This window comes from Macaca thibetana, chromosome 4 (genome assembly GCF_024542745.1).
Source record: "Macaca thibetana thibetana isolate TM-01 chromosome 4, ASM2454274v1, whole genome shotgun sequence".
Taxonomy (NCBI): Eukaryota; Metazoa; Chordata; class Mammalia; order Primates; family Cercopithecidae; genus Macaca; species Macaca thibetana.
In genome coordinates, this window is record NC_065581.1 from 134432597 (window position 1) to 134448776 (window position 16180).

The 16180-nt window shown below is 37.9% G+C and overlaps 1 protein-coding gene across 29 annotated transcripts in view; it reads left to right on the forward strand.

Annotated features, from left to right (window-relative positions):
* Positions 1-16180, forward strand: part of EPB41L2 (erythrocyte membrane protein band 4.1 like 2) — a 227599-nt gene that overhangs the window by 181902 nt on the left and 29517 nt on the right. For 4 of the 29 annotated variants that reach the window (XM_050786317.1, XM_050786319.1, XM_050786321.1 and 1 more), the window contains exons 13-17: positions 4844-4906; positions 6829-6975; positions 12736-12903; positions 14890-14943; positions 15145-15708. The exons of 5 other annotated variants lie outside the window; for them this stretch is intronic. In XM_050786317.1, coding sequence (XP_050642274.1) covers positions 4844-4906; positions 6829-6975; positions 12736-12903; positions 14890-14943; positions 15145-15708 — 996 coding nt within the window. Of the gene's footprint in view, positions 1-1892; positions 4595-4843; positions 4907-6828; positions 6976-8312; positions 8415-12735; positions 12904-14889; positions 15709-16180 lie in introns of those variants that run through there. 20 more of the 29 variants (XM_050786325.1, XM_050786327.1, XM_050786326.1 and 17 more) reach the window with 14 other exon arrangements.

Sequence of the window (16180 nt, forward strand, 5' to 3'; positions counted from 1 at the left end):
CCTAGAGGCTATCTGTTGTATTTTCTGTTTCAGAAATCAAGTATTTAAAATCAGTTGTTCTATGTTCTCTGTTGGTCATTTCTGTTTTCAGATATGCATAGTGGTCTCTAACCTTTGTTTGATTGTGGTTCAAAGCAGAATATTTCAATGTAAATTATTTTAATGCAAGTAAGTAATTTACTGGCCTTTTTGACTGTCCTCATAATCACCTTATCTAATTGAGTCCCCAAAGTAGAAAAGCTATGATTATTTGAAATTTATTTTTTATTTGGTCCAAGTAAATTTTAAAATGTAGCTTCTTGATGGTTTTAATTATTGACTTGAATTTTTTGATATCACCAAAGATAATCTTTATAAACAAAAGTATTTTTCATTAATAATCTATAATTAATGAAATTCTTAAGAAAGGGTAATTGTTTTGTGAATAGAGAGTGAGAATATGGTGTGTTGCTTTTGGCTTTATCTTGTGCGTACACCATAGTGAAATGGAGAAGTAACCCATATTGTGTTCTCAAATGTGTCACTGTTATCTTTTGTTACCTTGGGCAGTAACATCACTTGAATATTGATTTGAGAAGCCTTTAAATTCAGATCTCTTTTCTACACAAAGTGACTTTTTTTTTTTTTTTTTTGCATGTAACATTGGAAGTAAGCACAGATAAAAACAAATGAATCCATCATATTGATTCATAGTGTTTTCTATTTTATTTTAATTTTTATTTTTTTGAGATGGAGTTTCCCTCTTGTTGCCCAGGCTGGAGTGCAATGGCTCGATCTCAGCTCACTGCAACCTCTGCCTCCCAGGTTCAAGCAATTCTCCTGCCTCAGCCTCCCAAGTAGCTGGGATTACAGGTGCCTGCCACCACGCCCAGCTAATTTTGTATTTTTAGTAGAGACAGGGTTTCGCCATGTTGGTCAGGCTCATCTTGATCTCCTGACCTCAAGTGATCCACCTCTCTCAGTCTCCCAAAGTGCTGGGATTGCAGGTGTGAGCCACTGAGCCCGGCTGTATAGTGTTTTCTAAATTTTAACTTTCAAAATTTTAAAGACATAAAGGTATAAATACTTGCTAGATGACGTAGCTGCCAGTGCCTCAGGTATTGCTGCTCTGATAGCCTCTGAGGCCCAGCATGGAGAAGGTCTCAGAGACCAACCACCACATGGGCCCAGTCTCGTGCCACAAGGTCAAGTGCTACTTGTATAGCAAGTGACATCAAATCATCGACATTCCATTGTTAAAGAATTTGTGACTGTCATATGGAAAAATGATTTGGTTGGGAATTCATTTAAAAATAACAGAAATTGTGTCCAACAAGGTTTCTTTCAATTGCTGACAAGTTTTCAGGATAGTTTTTTTAAAATTTTTGCTAACAAGGCACCCAGGAGAGTGACTGCTTACATCAGAAACAGACGAGCTCAGCATTTCAGAATATCTCTGTTCCATTTTGCCTAGTTAACTTGACATATCTTGTTATTTTCCTTAAACAATGAAAAAGGTCTTTTAAATTTTAAAGGAAATCCTGCTTGTCTTCGGCAAACAACTGGGTACACTGGTATTTTTGCTAATGCTTTGAGTGTCTGTCAGCAACCAGGTTTAAAAGTAAATAATGCTGTTTGAGTTTCATGGGATTTATTTGCAATCAGTTTGAAAATAATTAAATGAGTCAATATGTATAAATTTTATGTGACACAAGTAGTCTAGTCTTTTTAAAAATGGGTCATTTAATTCATTTCTAACTACACTGTGTTAATATAATCCCTTCTTTAAAGTAAAAGTTTTCACTAACTACTCATTTTTTCTTTTGTCCTCTTTCTCTCTTGCATCTGTTTTTCCTTTGGTTGTATCCGTTGTGTAATTTCATATTCAATCATGGGTTTGCACTTGAGAATAGACTGTTTCCATATGCCCACCTTCACCTCTCATCCACCGTGCTTCATCTTTTTCCCCAAACCTATTGCCTGTCCCTGAAATGGACTTGCTTTCAGACATTTCAGAGGAAGACCCCTTTGGGGAGGCTGACCAGATCACACTAGACAGCTTAGAGCACCTTTCCACAGGTGAAACATCCGAGCAGGGGGATTCTGAAGTTGCTATGCCTGATTTGGTCTTGGATTCTGCCATAGCCCCTTCTCAGCCTGAATGCCCTTCTCCCATCCATGGGAAGACTCTTAAAGCAGCTGACAACAGTGATTCTGAGTTTGGTTACTTCTCCTTCAGTTTCTCCAAATGTTTTCCCTCTGGCTTCCCCTCCCTTCTTGATGAAGATGGATATCTTGCTTTCCCCAGCCTCCCCAAGGTCTGGGTCTCCTTCCTCCCCGCTGGTGTGCAGCACTATGTCCCAATCACCTCCCCTTCATTCATTCCTTCCCTTATCCTCATCTTTGGGCTACTTCTGTCTGCTTCTCAGTCAGTTCCTTTTTCTCTTGCCTTTTCCCTTCCTCTGGCTCTATGCCTCTGCTGTCTGGAGGCTAAAGCCGCCTCCTTTAATGTTTCTTATGACTGTGACTTGAATGACAAACTAGAGGAAGAGGAAGTAGTTGCTGGCATGCCCACATAAGTTCAATTTGTGGAGTCAACACAATACACTTTATCTTAAACCCTTCCTAACATAGAGTGTAAATGTGTGCATACATTTCACCACTGATTACCCTCAACATAGTAATACCTGCATATTTTCACACACACAATGTTTTAGTGCATGAGAAATAAGTGTAGACACTTCTCCTTCATTGATACCGTTGACCAGGTCCACACATTCTAAGTTTGGAGCAAAATTGTAGGATTATTTTACAAATATCTAGCTCAAACTAGATTTGTAACAGAAGGTGTGGGGGAGGAGGGAACCTGTATTGCCCGTAACAATCCATACAGGGTCTCTCCATTCTGCAAACAGATATTAATGCTGTTCCTTTAGGATGGAACATTTTTGTTTTGATATAGAACTTAGGATGCAGTGGACATAACTGTTCTTGATGTATCTTAGTAGAAGTCCTTAGTACTATTATTTCTCTTGTTGGAAACCCAAATGTGTTCTTGCATCTATGAGGATGTATCTGTAACCTTTACTCCTGATATTAGTAAGTCTCATCTCAAAAGCTCCTTATCTCCCTATTATTGTAGTATTTGGAGACCAGATGAATTTTAGCTAGTTTTTTTTTCTAACCTTAAATTATGTAATTATATATAAGAGTCACTGTAGGGTATTTTATAAGGAAGGTACTATTCTATTGTCTTTAACAAATGTATGTGAGAAGTAACACATGGCTTTTTTTGAATATTTAGACTATATAACACTAAGATTGGGCCTCTTAGTGCTCCTTTATTTAAATAGGTGTTTGGTTTGAGGATTTTTACCCCTATATAAGGCACATTTTTTTTAAGTATCCTACCTCTGTGCTACTAAGTCAGCATTAACATGTACAATATATTTTTGATTATTTTGTTAAATGTGGCCTGGTGATTTAGTGCCTCATATTCTGTGGACACTACCACTACACAGAGTAAATGACAAAATTTAGAGCAAACGTAAAGAAAAATGTAAAGATAATGCAGTGAGTATGCATTGTAGGAGAAACCACAATAGTTAAAAAGTTTACCTGAGGAATATCAAAGGTCAACATTTTAGGGAATTAAGTGTTGACCAAGGAGTTGGAAGATGTTTCTTAACAGATGATTGAATGTCTCATTTTTCACATCTGATAAAGACTCTGAGCTCCTTGCTTACCTCTGAAAAATACTATGAGTGGTTAAAAAGGAAAACCTTTTGAACTCTCAGATTTAACACTATCATCCTAATAAAGAAGGAAAAGGATATATATTAGGAATTAACCTGTAAAGGTTAAATGATTTGCCTTTGATAAGGGAGTCAATATTTGTATTCTCACCATTTTTTCCATTGAGTCAAAATTCAGTCAGTGCTTGTTAGTTTTAAACTTCTACATTCATTCTTTTGAATCATCAGATATTGAGAAATGTCCAACTATGAAAAGCTGTTCTTGTTTAAAGAATTTTATGTAAGTGGTTATATTTCAAAGATTATTTTTAAATACCCACCATTTTAATATGAAACTAGTTAAACAAGCCAATCCCCCACCCCCAGCCAGGAAAGAAATCCATATTTAACAAACTGAATCATAGGTTGAACATTTGTTCACCAATATAAAGCTAAAAACAAATTTAACATCATTATGCTTTACCCCATCACTAGTTGCTTTAGACATTTCAAATTAGAACAGATTGAATTATGCCATTTTTGCACTCTCATATTTTTGTTCCTGAGTACAAAATATTCAAAAGCAGAGCATAATCTAGGGACTGAGAAAGAGTGAAGCTTCCATCCTCCATTCCACCTTTGCAAAGGATCATTTCCATCATTGGTACAACACTGTAGGTGAAGAAAGACCAAAGTGGCTTAATACGCTGCATCTTCTGAGGGCCTCCCAATAAAGGTTGGTAACACTGGTTCACCATTTAAGTTCAAATACAACTTCTTTGCACTGATGGTAGAGTTTCCACTAATACTCCCCTTCTTTCTGGCCGTTTGCTGTGTGACTTTTCAGGCGAAGATGGAAGAAGAGGAAACACAGCTGGAAGAGGTGGCTGAGTTTTCCCTAAAGTTAAACATCTCATGGCTGCTGCCTGCCATTAGTATTGTGGGGGGAGGGTCCACGCTCAGGGTTTATTTGTGAGTTGTGCTTGTTGTGGCTTTAAGTTCATAAGATTTGTATTCCTCTTTTATTTTAATGTCTTAGACTGTCGAACTCTGGGTCATTTTGGTGCTTGCTGATTGATACACTTATGTTTATTTGCCTTTTCCCCCCTGTGTGTGATTTAATTTCACAGAAAAATTCCTTGAGAGTAGAAGGGGATAATATTTATGTCAGACATAGCAATTTAATGTTGGAGGTTTGTATAATCTAAGAAAACAGCTCTGTCGTAATGGCTGCCCGGCTGCTGTGGACGGGAGGTCACGCCTAGGCTGGCCGGCAATGTTCTTCGAGCACGGTGCATGCAGTGCATGGGGGAATTCAACTTGGGAGTGCATGTTACCAGCCTGACGGTGTTCCTTTCAGGTGGCTTAGGCAGGACTGTATCTACTAGAAGTTCTCAAAGTGACAAGTGGGAAAAAAAAAGTTTAGTCAAATGAATCAAGTTTTTATCCAGTACTTTTGAAGTTGTTCTACAAGTAAACCTATTCTCTCCTAAAGGGTTAACTCTAGGGCATCAACCTGAAGTAACACAGTCTCATCCTTAATATATATTAACCAGAACAGAGATTTGTTTATTGATCTGGCATTAAGTCATTTGACTCTTGATCTTGATCTATGCCCACTTTTTTTGGTTTTTTTTTTTTTTTGGTTAAAATCCGTGATTGGGAATGTGGTCCACTTTCAGTATTCTGTTTCAGAATATGCTAATTAAATGAATTATTTTAATTAGAACAAGCAAAAGTGAGAGAGAAGGAAAGGAGGAAAAGAAAGCCCAATCACCCAATTAGGAATGTAAAATATGTTCCCCATGTCACATGAGAACATTTTTTTTCCCCTTCTTATTTTACAGTAGTATGTGGCAATGTATTCAATGGAGAACTGCAGCTCTCAGTAATCTGACTAATCTGTTTGGTTGCTTTTGGCAGCTTGATAACTGATGGAAATATACTTTTGCTTAACTTACTAAAATGCTGTACAGTGTAATAAGTAACATTGCTTTCAACCAATGCAAGAAATGTGCCTGATCTCAAGCCATAGTCATTTTTCCATGCCATGCAAAGATTTTTAGATTTTCATGAGTTTTTGCAAATGGCTATAGAAGCTCATAGATGAGCTACTATGCTTGTGCATGAATATGGAATATCTAATTTTATTGGTTGCATGACCTGTTCCTTAAAGTGGGATGAAAGCTATAATCCACAGGTGGCCCTATGATTTTTGAAATATAAATAAATATTTAAAATTTGGTTAAAACCATTTCCTGAACACTAATTACCTTTTATTCCCACAAATACTATTTATCAGAGCCAGTCAGAAAAATTTCCACAAATACCATTTAATGGGGCCTCTCCCATGAAAATGGACCTGGTAGTTTTTCTTGCATATTTGTCTGGATAAAGACCATCTGGCAATTGCGGAGGCTAGACCCCACTTTTGTGCTTGGCAAGTACATGAGACCAGTCTGTGGTTCATTTTTTTTTATAAAGAGGCTAAACAGAAGCAGCCTCTGGAAGCAGTATTTTTTATTCCTTAAGAATTAAAAGCCACCACTGGAATTTCCTGAAAACAAACACACAAAAAAATCCTTGACTTTTCCAGTTGGGGGATGAGTCTGGTCTGGCTTTTTCTTCCAGCCACTGTGCTTCAGAGTCTCTACCTTTCTCTATTTTGTACTTGATTTACTATGTTTACAGAATGCAATTTTATGAGTAGTCCTAATCAGAAAGGTAAATTTGCCGGAACAAAGTCATAGTCTGAATTTCAAATCCAGGTACTGGAAGGAAGTGTTATTAGCCATTTTGATGATCAGTTCCATGTCATCTTTCTAATAATGTAAATAATTATTCCTTTAAAAATCCTAAACAGAGAAGAAATCAGAATCCTTTAAAATGTAAATCATTGAAGAAGTACGCATTGACTTTATTTTCAAATTTTGATGAATTCATGAACTTATTCATAGATAATAATATGGCTTTAGAGACTTGGCATTTTTCTTGCTTTACTATGGTTTTTTTAAATCATAAGTTTGCTTTGTCTTATTTTTTGGTTTTATTTTTGTCCTACTGGGTTTTTTCCTTTTGGATTTTTTCCCCCCTTTGTTACGTTACATATTGCTAGGAACTGGATAAGGCCCAGGAGGACATACTGAAACATCAGGCTAGCATTAGTGAACTCAAGCGCAATTTTATGGAATCCACACCTGAGCCGCGCCCTAATGAATGGGAAAAACGACGTATCACACCTCTGTCCCTACAGACACAAGGGGTATGTCATTAGCTATTTGTTGGCTCTGTCTTACTCCAGTTGTTCAATAAAACTTAAATTGTTAATCTCCTATGTTGATTCTAGGGAAGTTATAAAATGTTCCCATTTAATTATTTTTATGTAATTACTAACAATTTTTTAAATACTAAATATTTATTAACAGTGTAATAGTTATTGGCCTAGTTCTTAGGTAAATTGCATGAGTTTCAAAATACTTTTGAAATAGTTTCAGGATAATTTCGCTATTTTACTCAGGTAAATTGGTAGTAGTAATGAATTGTTATTATATAGGACAATTTAGAAACTAACATACTGTATTTAATAAGCTTTTTAGTTACTGATATCTGAAATAGGGAAATTTACTTAATATAAATAAATAAATAATAAAGGACTATAGACTATCTTTAGAGTGGTTTAAGGTTATTACTGTGAGGAAAATGAGTTTAACTTAGCTTTAAAGACTGATGAGCCCTGTTGAAAACTTGAAAAATATTATACATGATACAACTTAATATTGAAACTTCCTAGTAAGGAAATGTTAGAATTGTGTTTTTAAAATGGTTTTTCAATCATAACATTTCTCCTCACTTACTCTATTTCTTTTCATAGTTTACTTCTCCCCACCACTGGTATGAGTACATATTGCCTTCAGGAAAAATTCTCAATATATTTCTCCATTCGTTGTCATCTGCCTCTGTGCCTGTATGATTCTTCCAAATCCCTCCTCTTACTGACCAAGAACTTCCATGGGCTCATTTATCATACTTGAGCAGACAGTGATCATACTATATTTAATCTGTAGTTTAAAAAATGGTATAAAGATGTTACCCTACAATTTCATCTTTTTCCTTTCAGCATCAAGTCTGACTTGAATGTCGCCAAATTGTAGACATTGATTTAGATATTCTACTGCTATTTTTATTCACCTTTCCTTAAAAAGAAAAGCTGTTAGTTGCTTTAAATTTCTAAGTTTGTGCCATTGAAAAAGAAAGCTCTTTAAGAACAGATGAGCAAAAAGAATTGCTGAACTGAAACACAGAACTTTTGAAAATATTAAGACATGCATGGTAGAGTCTTATGAAGTTGGATACAACTTCAGTTCTTAGTTTCAGATTTTTCTGAAGATGATAAAAAATGTCAATTTCAGTAGTCCATTCGAGAATGTTGTGTTTTCTGGAGGTGTCTGATGCCATGCCAAGGCTTTCACCTTCCATTATGTGCCGCTTCTCTTGGTGTGTGTCATTGGCCCACACAGGGTCAGTGTTTTCTGTTTGTGTTGCTATAGGTGTAATGTATGTGTCTTATTTGTTGATTATGTCTATTGTTTAAAACAATAGAGAAAAGGAGACCATCTTTTCAAGGATATTTTATCCGTGAAGGAGAAGTACCTGATGCCGACAACACGGACAGTTGAAGAAAAAGCTCAGGAGACGGACAAGGTGTTCACCTTGCACCCTTGGATCTACTCTTGCTTTTTCCCCTTTTCCTTTTGTTTCTATCCACAGCCATAAGATTTCTTTTTTCCTGTGTGTCATACTAAAATTTTTTTGAAATGATTTTTGAGCATTTAAAAAGTTAAATCCCCTGTGTATAGAAGCATAGGATTGTTGGATGAGAAATACCATGTTGCAGAAGCACTTGAAAAGTCAAAATTTGAAATACAGAAACATCCACCAATTTAGGTGATAAGTGATTCCTAATTTGATGTATGTGGCTGACAGTCGGGAAACTGATTTCATGTGAAAATGCACTGTTTGTACAATACTTAAATGCAGGCTGTGTTGTTAAAATAACCACGTATGTACCTTAGATTATGAGTTTACTAATTACATATGGAAACCTTTTGAGTTTTCATTTGTAAGATTTTTAATGGGAACAAAGATTTTGATGCACCATAGCAGCCCCTCATCTCTCTCTCTGCTCCTGCATGTGTGACATTTCTGACATTGGTGAGGAAGTTCGCTTTCCATTGCCTTTACATCCTCATTCTTCTCTTTCTACTGATTTTACTTAGGTGGTCAGTCTATTTGCTGGGACTAGAGAGCTTGGAGTCTAGTGGAGGAGACATGGAAATTGTTAATTAGAAAAGTGTCCCTTTTTTTTATTTTTTGAGATGCAGTCTTGCACTTTCGCCCGGGTTGGAGTGCAATGGCGCCATCTCGGCTCACTGCAACCTCTGCCTCCTGGGTTCAAGCAACTCTCCTGTCTAGCTGGGGTTACAGGTGCCCGCCACCATGTCTGGCTAATTTTTTGTGTGTTTTTAGTTGAGACGGGATTTCACTATGTTGACCAGGCTTGTCTTGGACTCCTGACCACGTGATCTGCCCTTTTCAGTCTCCCAAAGTGCTGGGGATTACAGGCGTGAGCCACCACACCCGGCCAGTGATTCGAACATTTTCTAATTGGTACTTAGAAAGTTTCAGACACTAAGAAGTAAATGTTAAGAAGGTGAAATACAGTGTCGTGTTAGGAGGGGATTAGGAAGACGGTTTTGTCATTGTGGTCAGGAGGAGATGGCATTTGAGTTGAAACCTTAATGATGACCAGGTGGACATGTGAAAATGTATCCACGTGTAAGGAAGAGCCACAACACAGGAACTGAAAGACCAAATGACATGGGCCTGGTGAGCATGGGGCAGCATGAAGGAAGGAAAATTCAAAGAGGTTAGACCCTAGGTCATATCACGGTCTTAAAGACCATGCTAACAGTTTGGAATTGTACAATAGGAGTGATGGGAAAGCATTGGAGAGTTTGAAGGTGAGTAGTGGCAGAATCCCACCTGTGTCTGACAGGCGTCCCCCTGGCACTGGATGAGGAATAGATTATAGGGGCTGTGAATGAGAGCAGAGATTATTAATAAGGAAACAGTGATTCCCTTCCACAAAGTAGATTCTATTAATTAGTAGAGAGTATTTATCAGAACACATAGTGGGGTTGGGGAAGGAGGCAAAATAAGTAGAAATAAGGAGTTTGTGGTCTAGTTGAGATGAAATATTTTCAGAACATTGCAAAGGAGAAAGACAATGTCATGAAGCTAAACCAAGTGACATATTTATATACTTTGAAGGTTAGCCTGAAATCAAAGCGAATTAGACTCCATGTGTACAATGAGGACTTTAATATCACATGCTTTGAAATATTACATATTTGTGATAACCTGTCCTCCAGAAGCATCTCATGTTTTAGGAATGTACAGTATAAAATATCTTGTCATAGAAGTCACATTAAAGTGATGTTAATGTGAAATTTAAATCTGGAAAAGCCCCCAAATGGTTTATCTGTACTTGAAGTTACTAGTTTTTCTGTTCTTTTCCTCCAATATATGCAGGAAAATACATACTTTTTTGACATACATATAGATTGTTCTTATTACAATCGTCCATTCATCCGTTTGCCCAACAAACATTTATCGACCACCTACATTGTATCTTTTTTTTTTTCTTCAAATAACATACTACTATTAGTTGAAAGTATATGAGCATTTGTCTACTGGAGTGTTTTGACTTTACTGGAGTACCTTTTCAATTTCTGTCTTTGTCGTATCTTCATTTTACTGTTAATTCTGCAGGAGTTCTCCTTTATCTTTGAATTGTAATTCTTACTGAAAGTAAAATTTAAAAAATTATGCATAAGTATATAATTTGACAGTTTTTCTAAATTTCTATAATATGGATTTTTATAGTTTTTTTAAAAAAGCATTAATAGTTTCTTTAAAAAAAAAAAAATGAATTTCCAAAGTGGCTGTAGTTTGAATTTGAACAATTTTGAGAGTAGAGCAGAAAATTGGAAACCAAGTCATTTAATCTTTGATGGGTAAATAACTATTATAAATTTCTTAAAGCTTTTACCTGGTTAGTGAATTATTTATAAACTGAAGTGCATTGGTAGTTATACCCATTGATAGCATTGTCACTATTCACTTATAATCTGATATGAGAATGGAGTGAAGTTACAGTTGGCAGACCAGAGCTTGTGTTGAACTCTGAACATACCTATGGGAAAGCATGATATTTAGGGCAAAAACATAAACAGCTTAAGAATGGAGTTTTGTAAAATATTTACCTTTGGTTCTAATTTGTGTCTGTGTCACTAGATAATAGACTTGGTCTGGTGAAAAAAAAATAGACTAAATAAAATACTTTGATAAAAACAAAAACTATTGTAAGTACAAATTATGATGACTTAAATTTGCATAGACTATTCTCTCCTGAGTCTAAGAGATTTTATACATTGAGTTGTAAGGTACTTTTGAAGGTATATCATTGAATAATGAAATGTGTGGCATTTCTTTAAGCTCACCAGTGATCTCTCACTGGGAAGGGCACCCCACCCATCCCCACTTCCCCTAGGGATGGTGTAATCATAGAGATGGTAATGAAGCTAAATCAGTCCAGAAGCTTTTTTCTCTGCTGAATATTGCAAGTGCCTACTCACCTCACTCTCCTCACCTGACTGTCTGCACTCCTCACCCTTCTTAGCTTACAGTATGAGAGGACCCCTCTGGAGTGTCATTGTTTTTCTTTAAGATTTCTAAATAGTGGCTGGGTGCGGTGGCTCACGCCTGTATTCCCAGCACTTTGGGAGGCCGAAGAGGGTAGATCACCTGAAGTCAGGAGTTTGAGACCAGCCTGGCCAACATGGCAAAACCCCGTCTTTACTAAAAATACAAAAATAAGCTGGGTGTGGTGCCTCATGCCTGATAATCCCAGCTACTGGGGAGGCTGAGGCAGGAAAATCACTTAAACCTGGGTGGTAGAGCTTGCCGTGAGCCGAGATCACTTCACTGCACTGCAGCCTGAGCAACAGAGTGAGACTCTGTCTCCAAAAAAAAAAAAAAAATTCTGAATAGTGGGGTTTATTGGGAGTTATTCTCTCACTTCTGACATGAGGGACTTCGTGGTGACTCTTAAGTACTGACACTTCAAGTTTCTGAGGACAGTTGTCCCTCAGGCAGGTTAGGAGCCATTGTTTAAGAGCCAGACACAGCAAAGTTAAATTTGCTTTCATCGTTTTTAGGGAGAAATAATTTTCACGTTGCTCATTGAGCTTTCAACACTGAGTTTGTCTTCCTGTTTTGAATTGTTTTTCTTTACCTGTTTCTTTTTGCAAAAAAAAGGGGGCAGGGTAATTTATTCTGTGGCATATTTAGCATGCCTGAGGGAACGAATGTGGTCCGCTGTCAGAATGTTTGTTGTACAGAGAGTTAAGGTGGTATGGAGGAGGGAGGAGATTGTAGGAGCTGGAGTGGTCAGAAAGGCCTTACAGAAAGTACAGACTGTGAAGTGGGCCTCAGGGAGGTTAGAAAACTGGAAAGGACCAGAGTGTGCAGAGAAGGGCAAAGAAGGGTCTTGGAGGCAGGAGAGGGAGGACTGTCCAAGCTCTAACACAAGAATAAGCATTTCAAGTGTAGGGGCCACTGAAGAGGCCATTCTGTGCAGAAAAAGGCCGAGGAACTACCTCAAGAATATGTGAAATGGCGTTTGGGTGGGTCGGTTGTGCTCAGTTGTTGAGCAACCAAGCAATTTTCCCTGGTTTCTGTAGGTCGCAACTATCAAAGATTCTCAAGCAGGGTGGAAAAGCTGGCGCTCACAAACCTCTGCATAAGCCTGCTGCAGAATCTGTCAGAATTCTCATCTTTCTTTCATTTTATGCTGTTCTGTTGTTCTTTCTTGTGTAACCTTTCCTTTCTTTCAATAGGTCACTGCTGTCTGTTCTGACTTATTGCTAATTCTCTGCTCTTCCTTTTCTGACCTCTCTAGAGCCTAGAAGAGGAGATAACATCAATATTGTTTAGTGAAAAGGGCTTTTCTGATAGCATGAAAGCCACCTTCACTTCAGCCACCACTTGGACAGCAGAGGGCGCTGTTGTGAGCGCTAATGCACCTCCTGAAAAGCTTTCTTCCTCGCCCTTCTCACACTTGCTTGAGGTGCATTTTACTTTGTTTCCGCTGTTACTAAAAGCCACATATGAGAGAGATTTTCATTTTTTAAATATTCAGGCACCATTCCCTCCAGTGCTTTCATTGGTGAAATTAATTCTTCCTGGGAGAAACATTCAAGAAACAATGACTGATTTGGATCATGAAGAAAAGATATAGATTGGATGTTTCTCCTGCTTCTTTGGTCAAATAAAATCTGCCTAAATTCAGAGAATAATTTAAATCATTAAGTTCCAGAGTCTGAGCTGTTAAGCAGAGGGAAACCCTCAACCAGATAGAAGCCAAGTATGCTTTGCAGAGTTGACATTTTCAAAACCCCAAATTTCAGGCATCCTCTGATGGCGTGTTATTTTTAAAATTGTGTTTATATGGAAAAATCTGAAGTGCCTCCCACGCACCATGAGGTAATTGTTTTTGAATGACCCTAAGGAATTCCCTGAACTTGGGCAGAACCTATCCAGCCCATTGAGGTTAAGATATAACAGTAATAGGAATTCACTGACCTGTAATAATAATGAAATGTGTGTTTCAGAAATGTTCTGGTCACTGGATATCTTTATTATATGTAGTCACGGTTAAACGTTACCTGTTTATCAAAATAGATTGAGAGTTTTTTTAGTTTAATATCTAAAAACCTCTTGAGTTTTCAATAAAATTGGAACGATAACTGTCTTCTGTTAGTAATGTGATTTACATGGTATTAATTTGGATCAATGAAAGCATGCCCTTACCATGTGTTTAAGAATAATAGGGCAGGTCCAAGAGAGTTTGTGAGTAGATGTTGACAGTGCTGCAGAGACGTGTGTGTGTGATGTTAGGATCTTCAGCTCATGGTGTCCATGTGTCTGGGACAGATGAACACAGCCCTGCTATCTGTTATAGGCTCCAGTCCAGTCAGTACCTTGGCAACTTCACAACAATATCCAGAGGGCTCAGTGGTGCGGCGCCCTTCTCCATCCAGAATGGAGTCACTTTCATGAATAAACAGGGCTCCGGGCTCTAGCTGAATTATTTTTAAGTTAGATCATAGGCAATAGGACCACCTAGAAGTCAAAAAGTTGGCCATGTTTGAGTTGTATCATTGTAAAGCAAACTTTTTGTGTGAGAAAAATGTGAAGCTTTAAAAACTCCTCTGTACAAAAAGGTTTCCACTCTAGTTAATAATACCATAACATAGTAATTTGTTACTAATGTATTCAGTCAACAGATATTTATTGAACATTTAGGTACTATATTACTCAACTGGGGTAAATTAATTTACTCCCAAGAAGTAGATGTCTGCGGGGATAGGAGTGAACATGTCAAATAATAAACTTGACTCATTTTAGATTTCAAAGATGCTAGTAGAGGAGCTAAATTGTAAGAAAAAACGCTTGGAGCCACCATTGACATCCACCCTATTGTATAATGTAGCCTTTGCTGACCTATGATACGAATTGGAATGTTAATAACCATTTCTGAAATGAACATTTTCACATTAATAGCCTTCTGAGGCCAACTATAATTTTGCCAATTAAAACTTTTTTTTTTTTTTTAAAGAAAACCAGCAAAAAATAAAAGTGCCATCTCCTTGGTGCTATGTTCATTTAAGAATCAGGGTTCCAGGCTAGACTTTACAGTCTGATTAAAACCAAAACTGTTGACTAGGTTTTAAAAGTTACATTTTTTTCTTTAAAATGATGAGTCAGCTTTGGTATAATTCAATTTTTGTAAACTGTTTTAACTACATAGGTAGAGCTTATAGGTATATGTACAATAAAAGCATTTTACTTCTTTGGGAGGATGCTGGCTGTTTTTGTGTCTTTTTGTAAGCCCTTTGGCATTTGTCTTGATTGTCCTCTATGTGACCTTGAGCAGGTTTCTGTAGATGTTGATTCTTGCTGTTTTGTCTTTGCAGTGTCAGATGTTTGTTTCAGTGGTTGTTGAGGTAAAACCGTATTGATTTTGTGTCCTCGGTTGCTTTTTGTTCCGCAGACACGTGCTCCTGAGTCAGAAGGGCCTTGCACTGGAGCCAGGGATGCTGTTAAGGTTCTCCCCTTTTTCCATGTTAACACCATCGCCTCACGTTTCTCATTGCCCTCACGTTTGCCCCGCTTCCCTTTCAGTCAGCTATCATAATCATCTTTGTTTTTCTCCATGACATGAATCTGCCATCGGTTAATTTGGGTTTCCGTTGTTTTTATTTATTCATATATTTTTGTTTTCCCTCGTCCATCTTTTTTTGTACAGAGTTCACATGAGACTCTGAATATAGTGGAGGAGAAGAAGCGGGCAGAGGTTGGGAAAGACGAAAGAGTAATCACAGAAGAAATGAATGGTAAAGAGATATCACCTGGGAGTGGTCCTGGGGAGATTCGTAAGGTGGAGCCTGTGACACAAAAAGACTCCACCTCCCTGTCTTCTGAGAGCAGCAGCAGCAGCAGTGAGAGTGAGGAGGAAGACGTGGGAGAGTACCGTCCCCACCACCGAGTGACCGAGGGCACCATCAGGGAGGAACAGGAGTATGAAGAAGAGGTGGAGGAAGAACCCCGCCCAGCAGCCAAGGTAGTAGAGAGGGAGGAAGCAGTGCCCGAAGCCAGCCCAGTCACACAAGCAGGTGCCAGTGTAATCACAGTAGAAACAGTGATCCAGGAAAATGTAGGTGCCCAAAAGATACCTGGAGAGAAGAGTGTACACGAAGGCGCTCTTAAGCAAGACATGGGAGAAGAAGCAGAGGAAGAGCCACAGAAAGTTAACGGAGAGGTGTCCCATGTTGACATTGATGTTTTGCCACAAATTATTTGTTGTTCAGAGGTAAATGGGAGTTCCAGGTGGGAGCCAAACTCTAGAGCTGCTTCTCAGGTGGGGAACTCCTGCCTTTCTTCTCCTGTCCTCCCAGTTCTTCAGCTTTTTGCAACAAGAATCTCATTTTTCTCTCTCACGGGAGGAAGGGGGAAAGCACTGCTTTGTGGATTTTCTGCCAGCTCAGTTCATGGGTTCCAGCTTCTCTGCTGCCACTGGACGCCTGTAGGGTAAACTTTCCTACAAGCACCACATCAATTTTTCCTTCCCTTTTCACATTTAAATTTTTCTTTGCATGTTTTGGGTGTTTTCAACTGTTTTGTCTTTAGTTGCACTGCTTCCTCACACTAAATGCCTTTTTTCCCCCTTTTGGTTTAATTAGAAAAATGTATATGTAATGGTGAAAAAAAAATGTTCAGTGCTGAGTGCGTGTGCTCCTGATGTCATGATTGGGTTTGACTTCTTGGCTCATTCTTTTACTCTT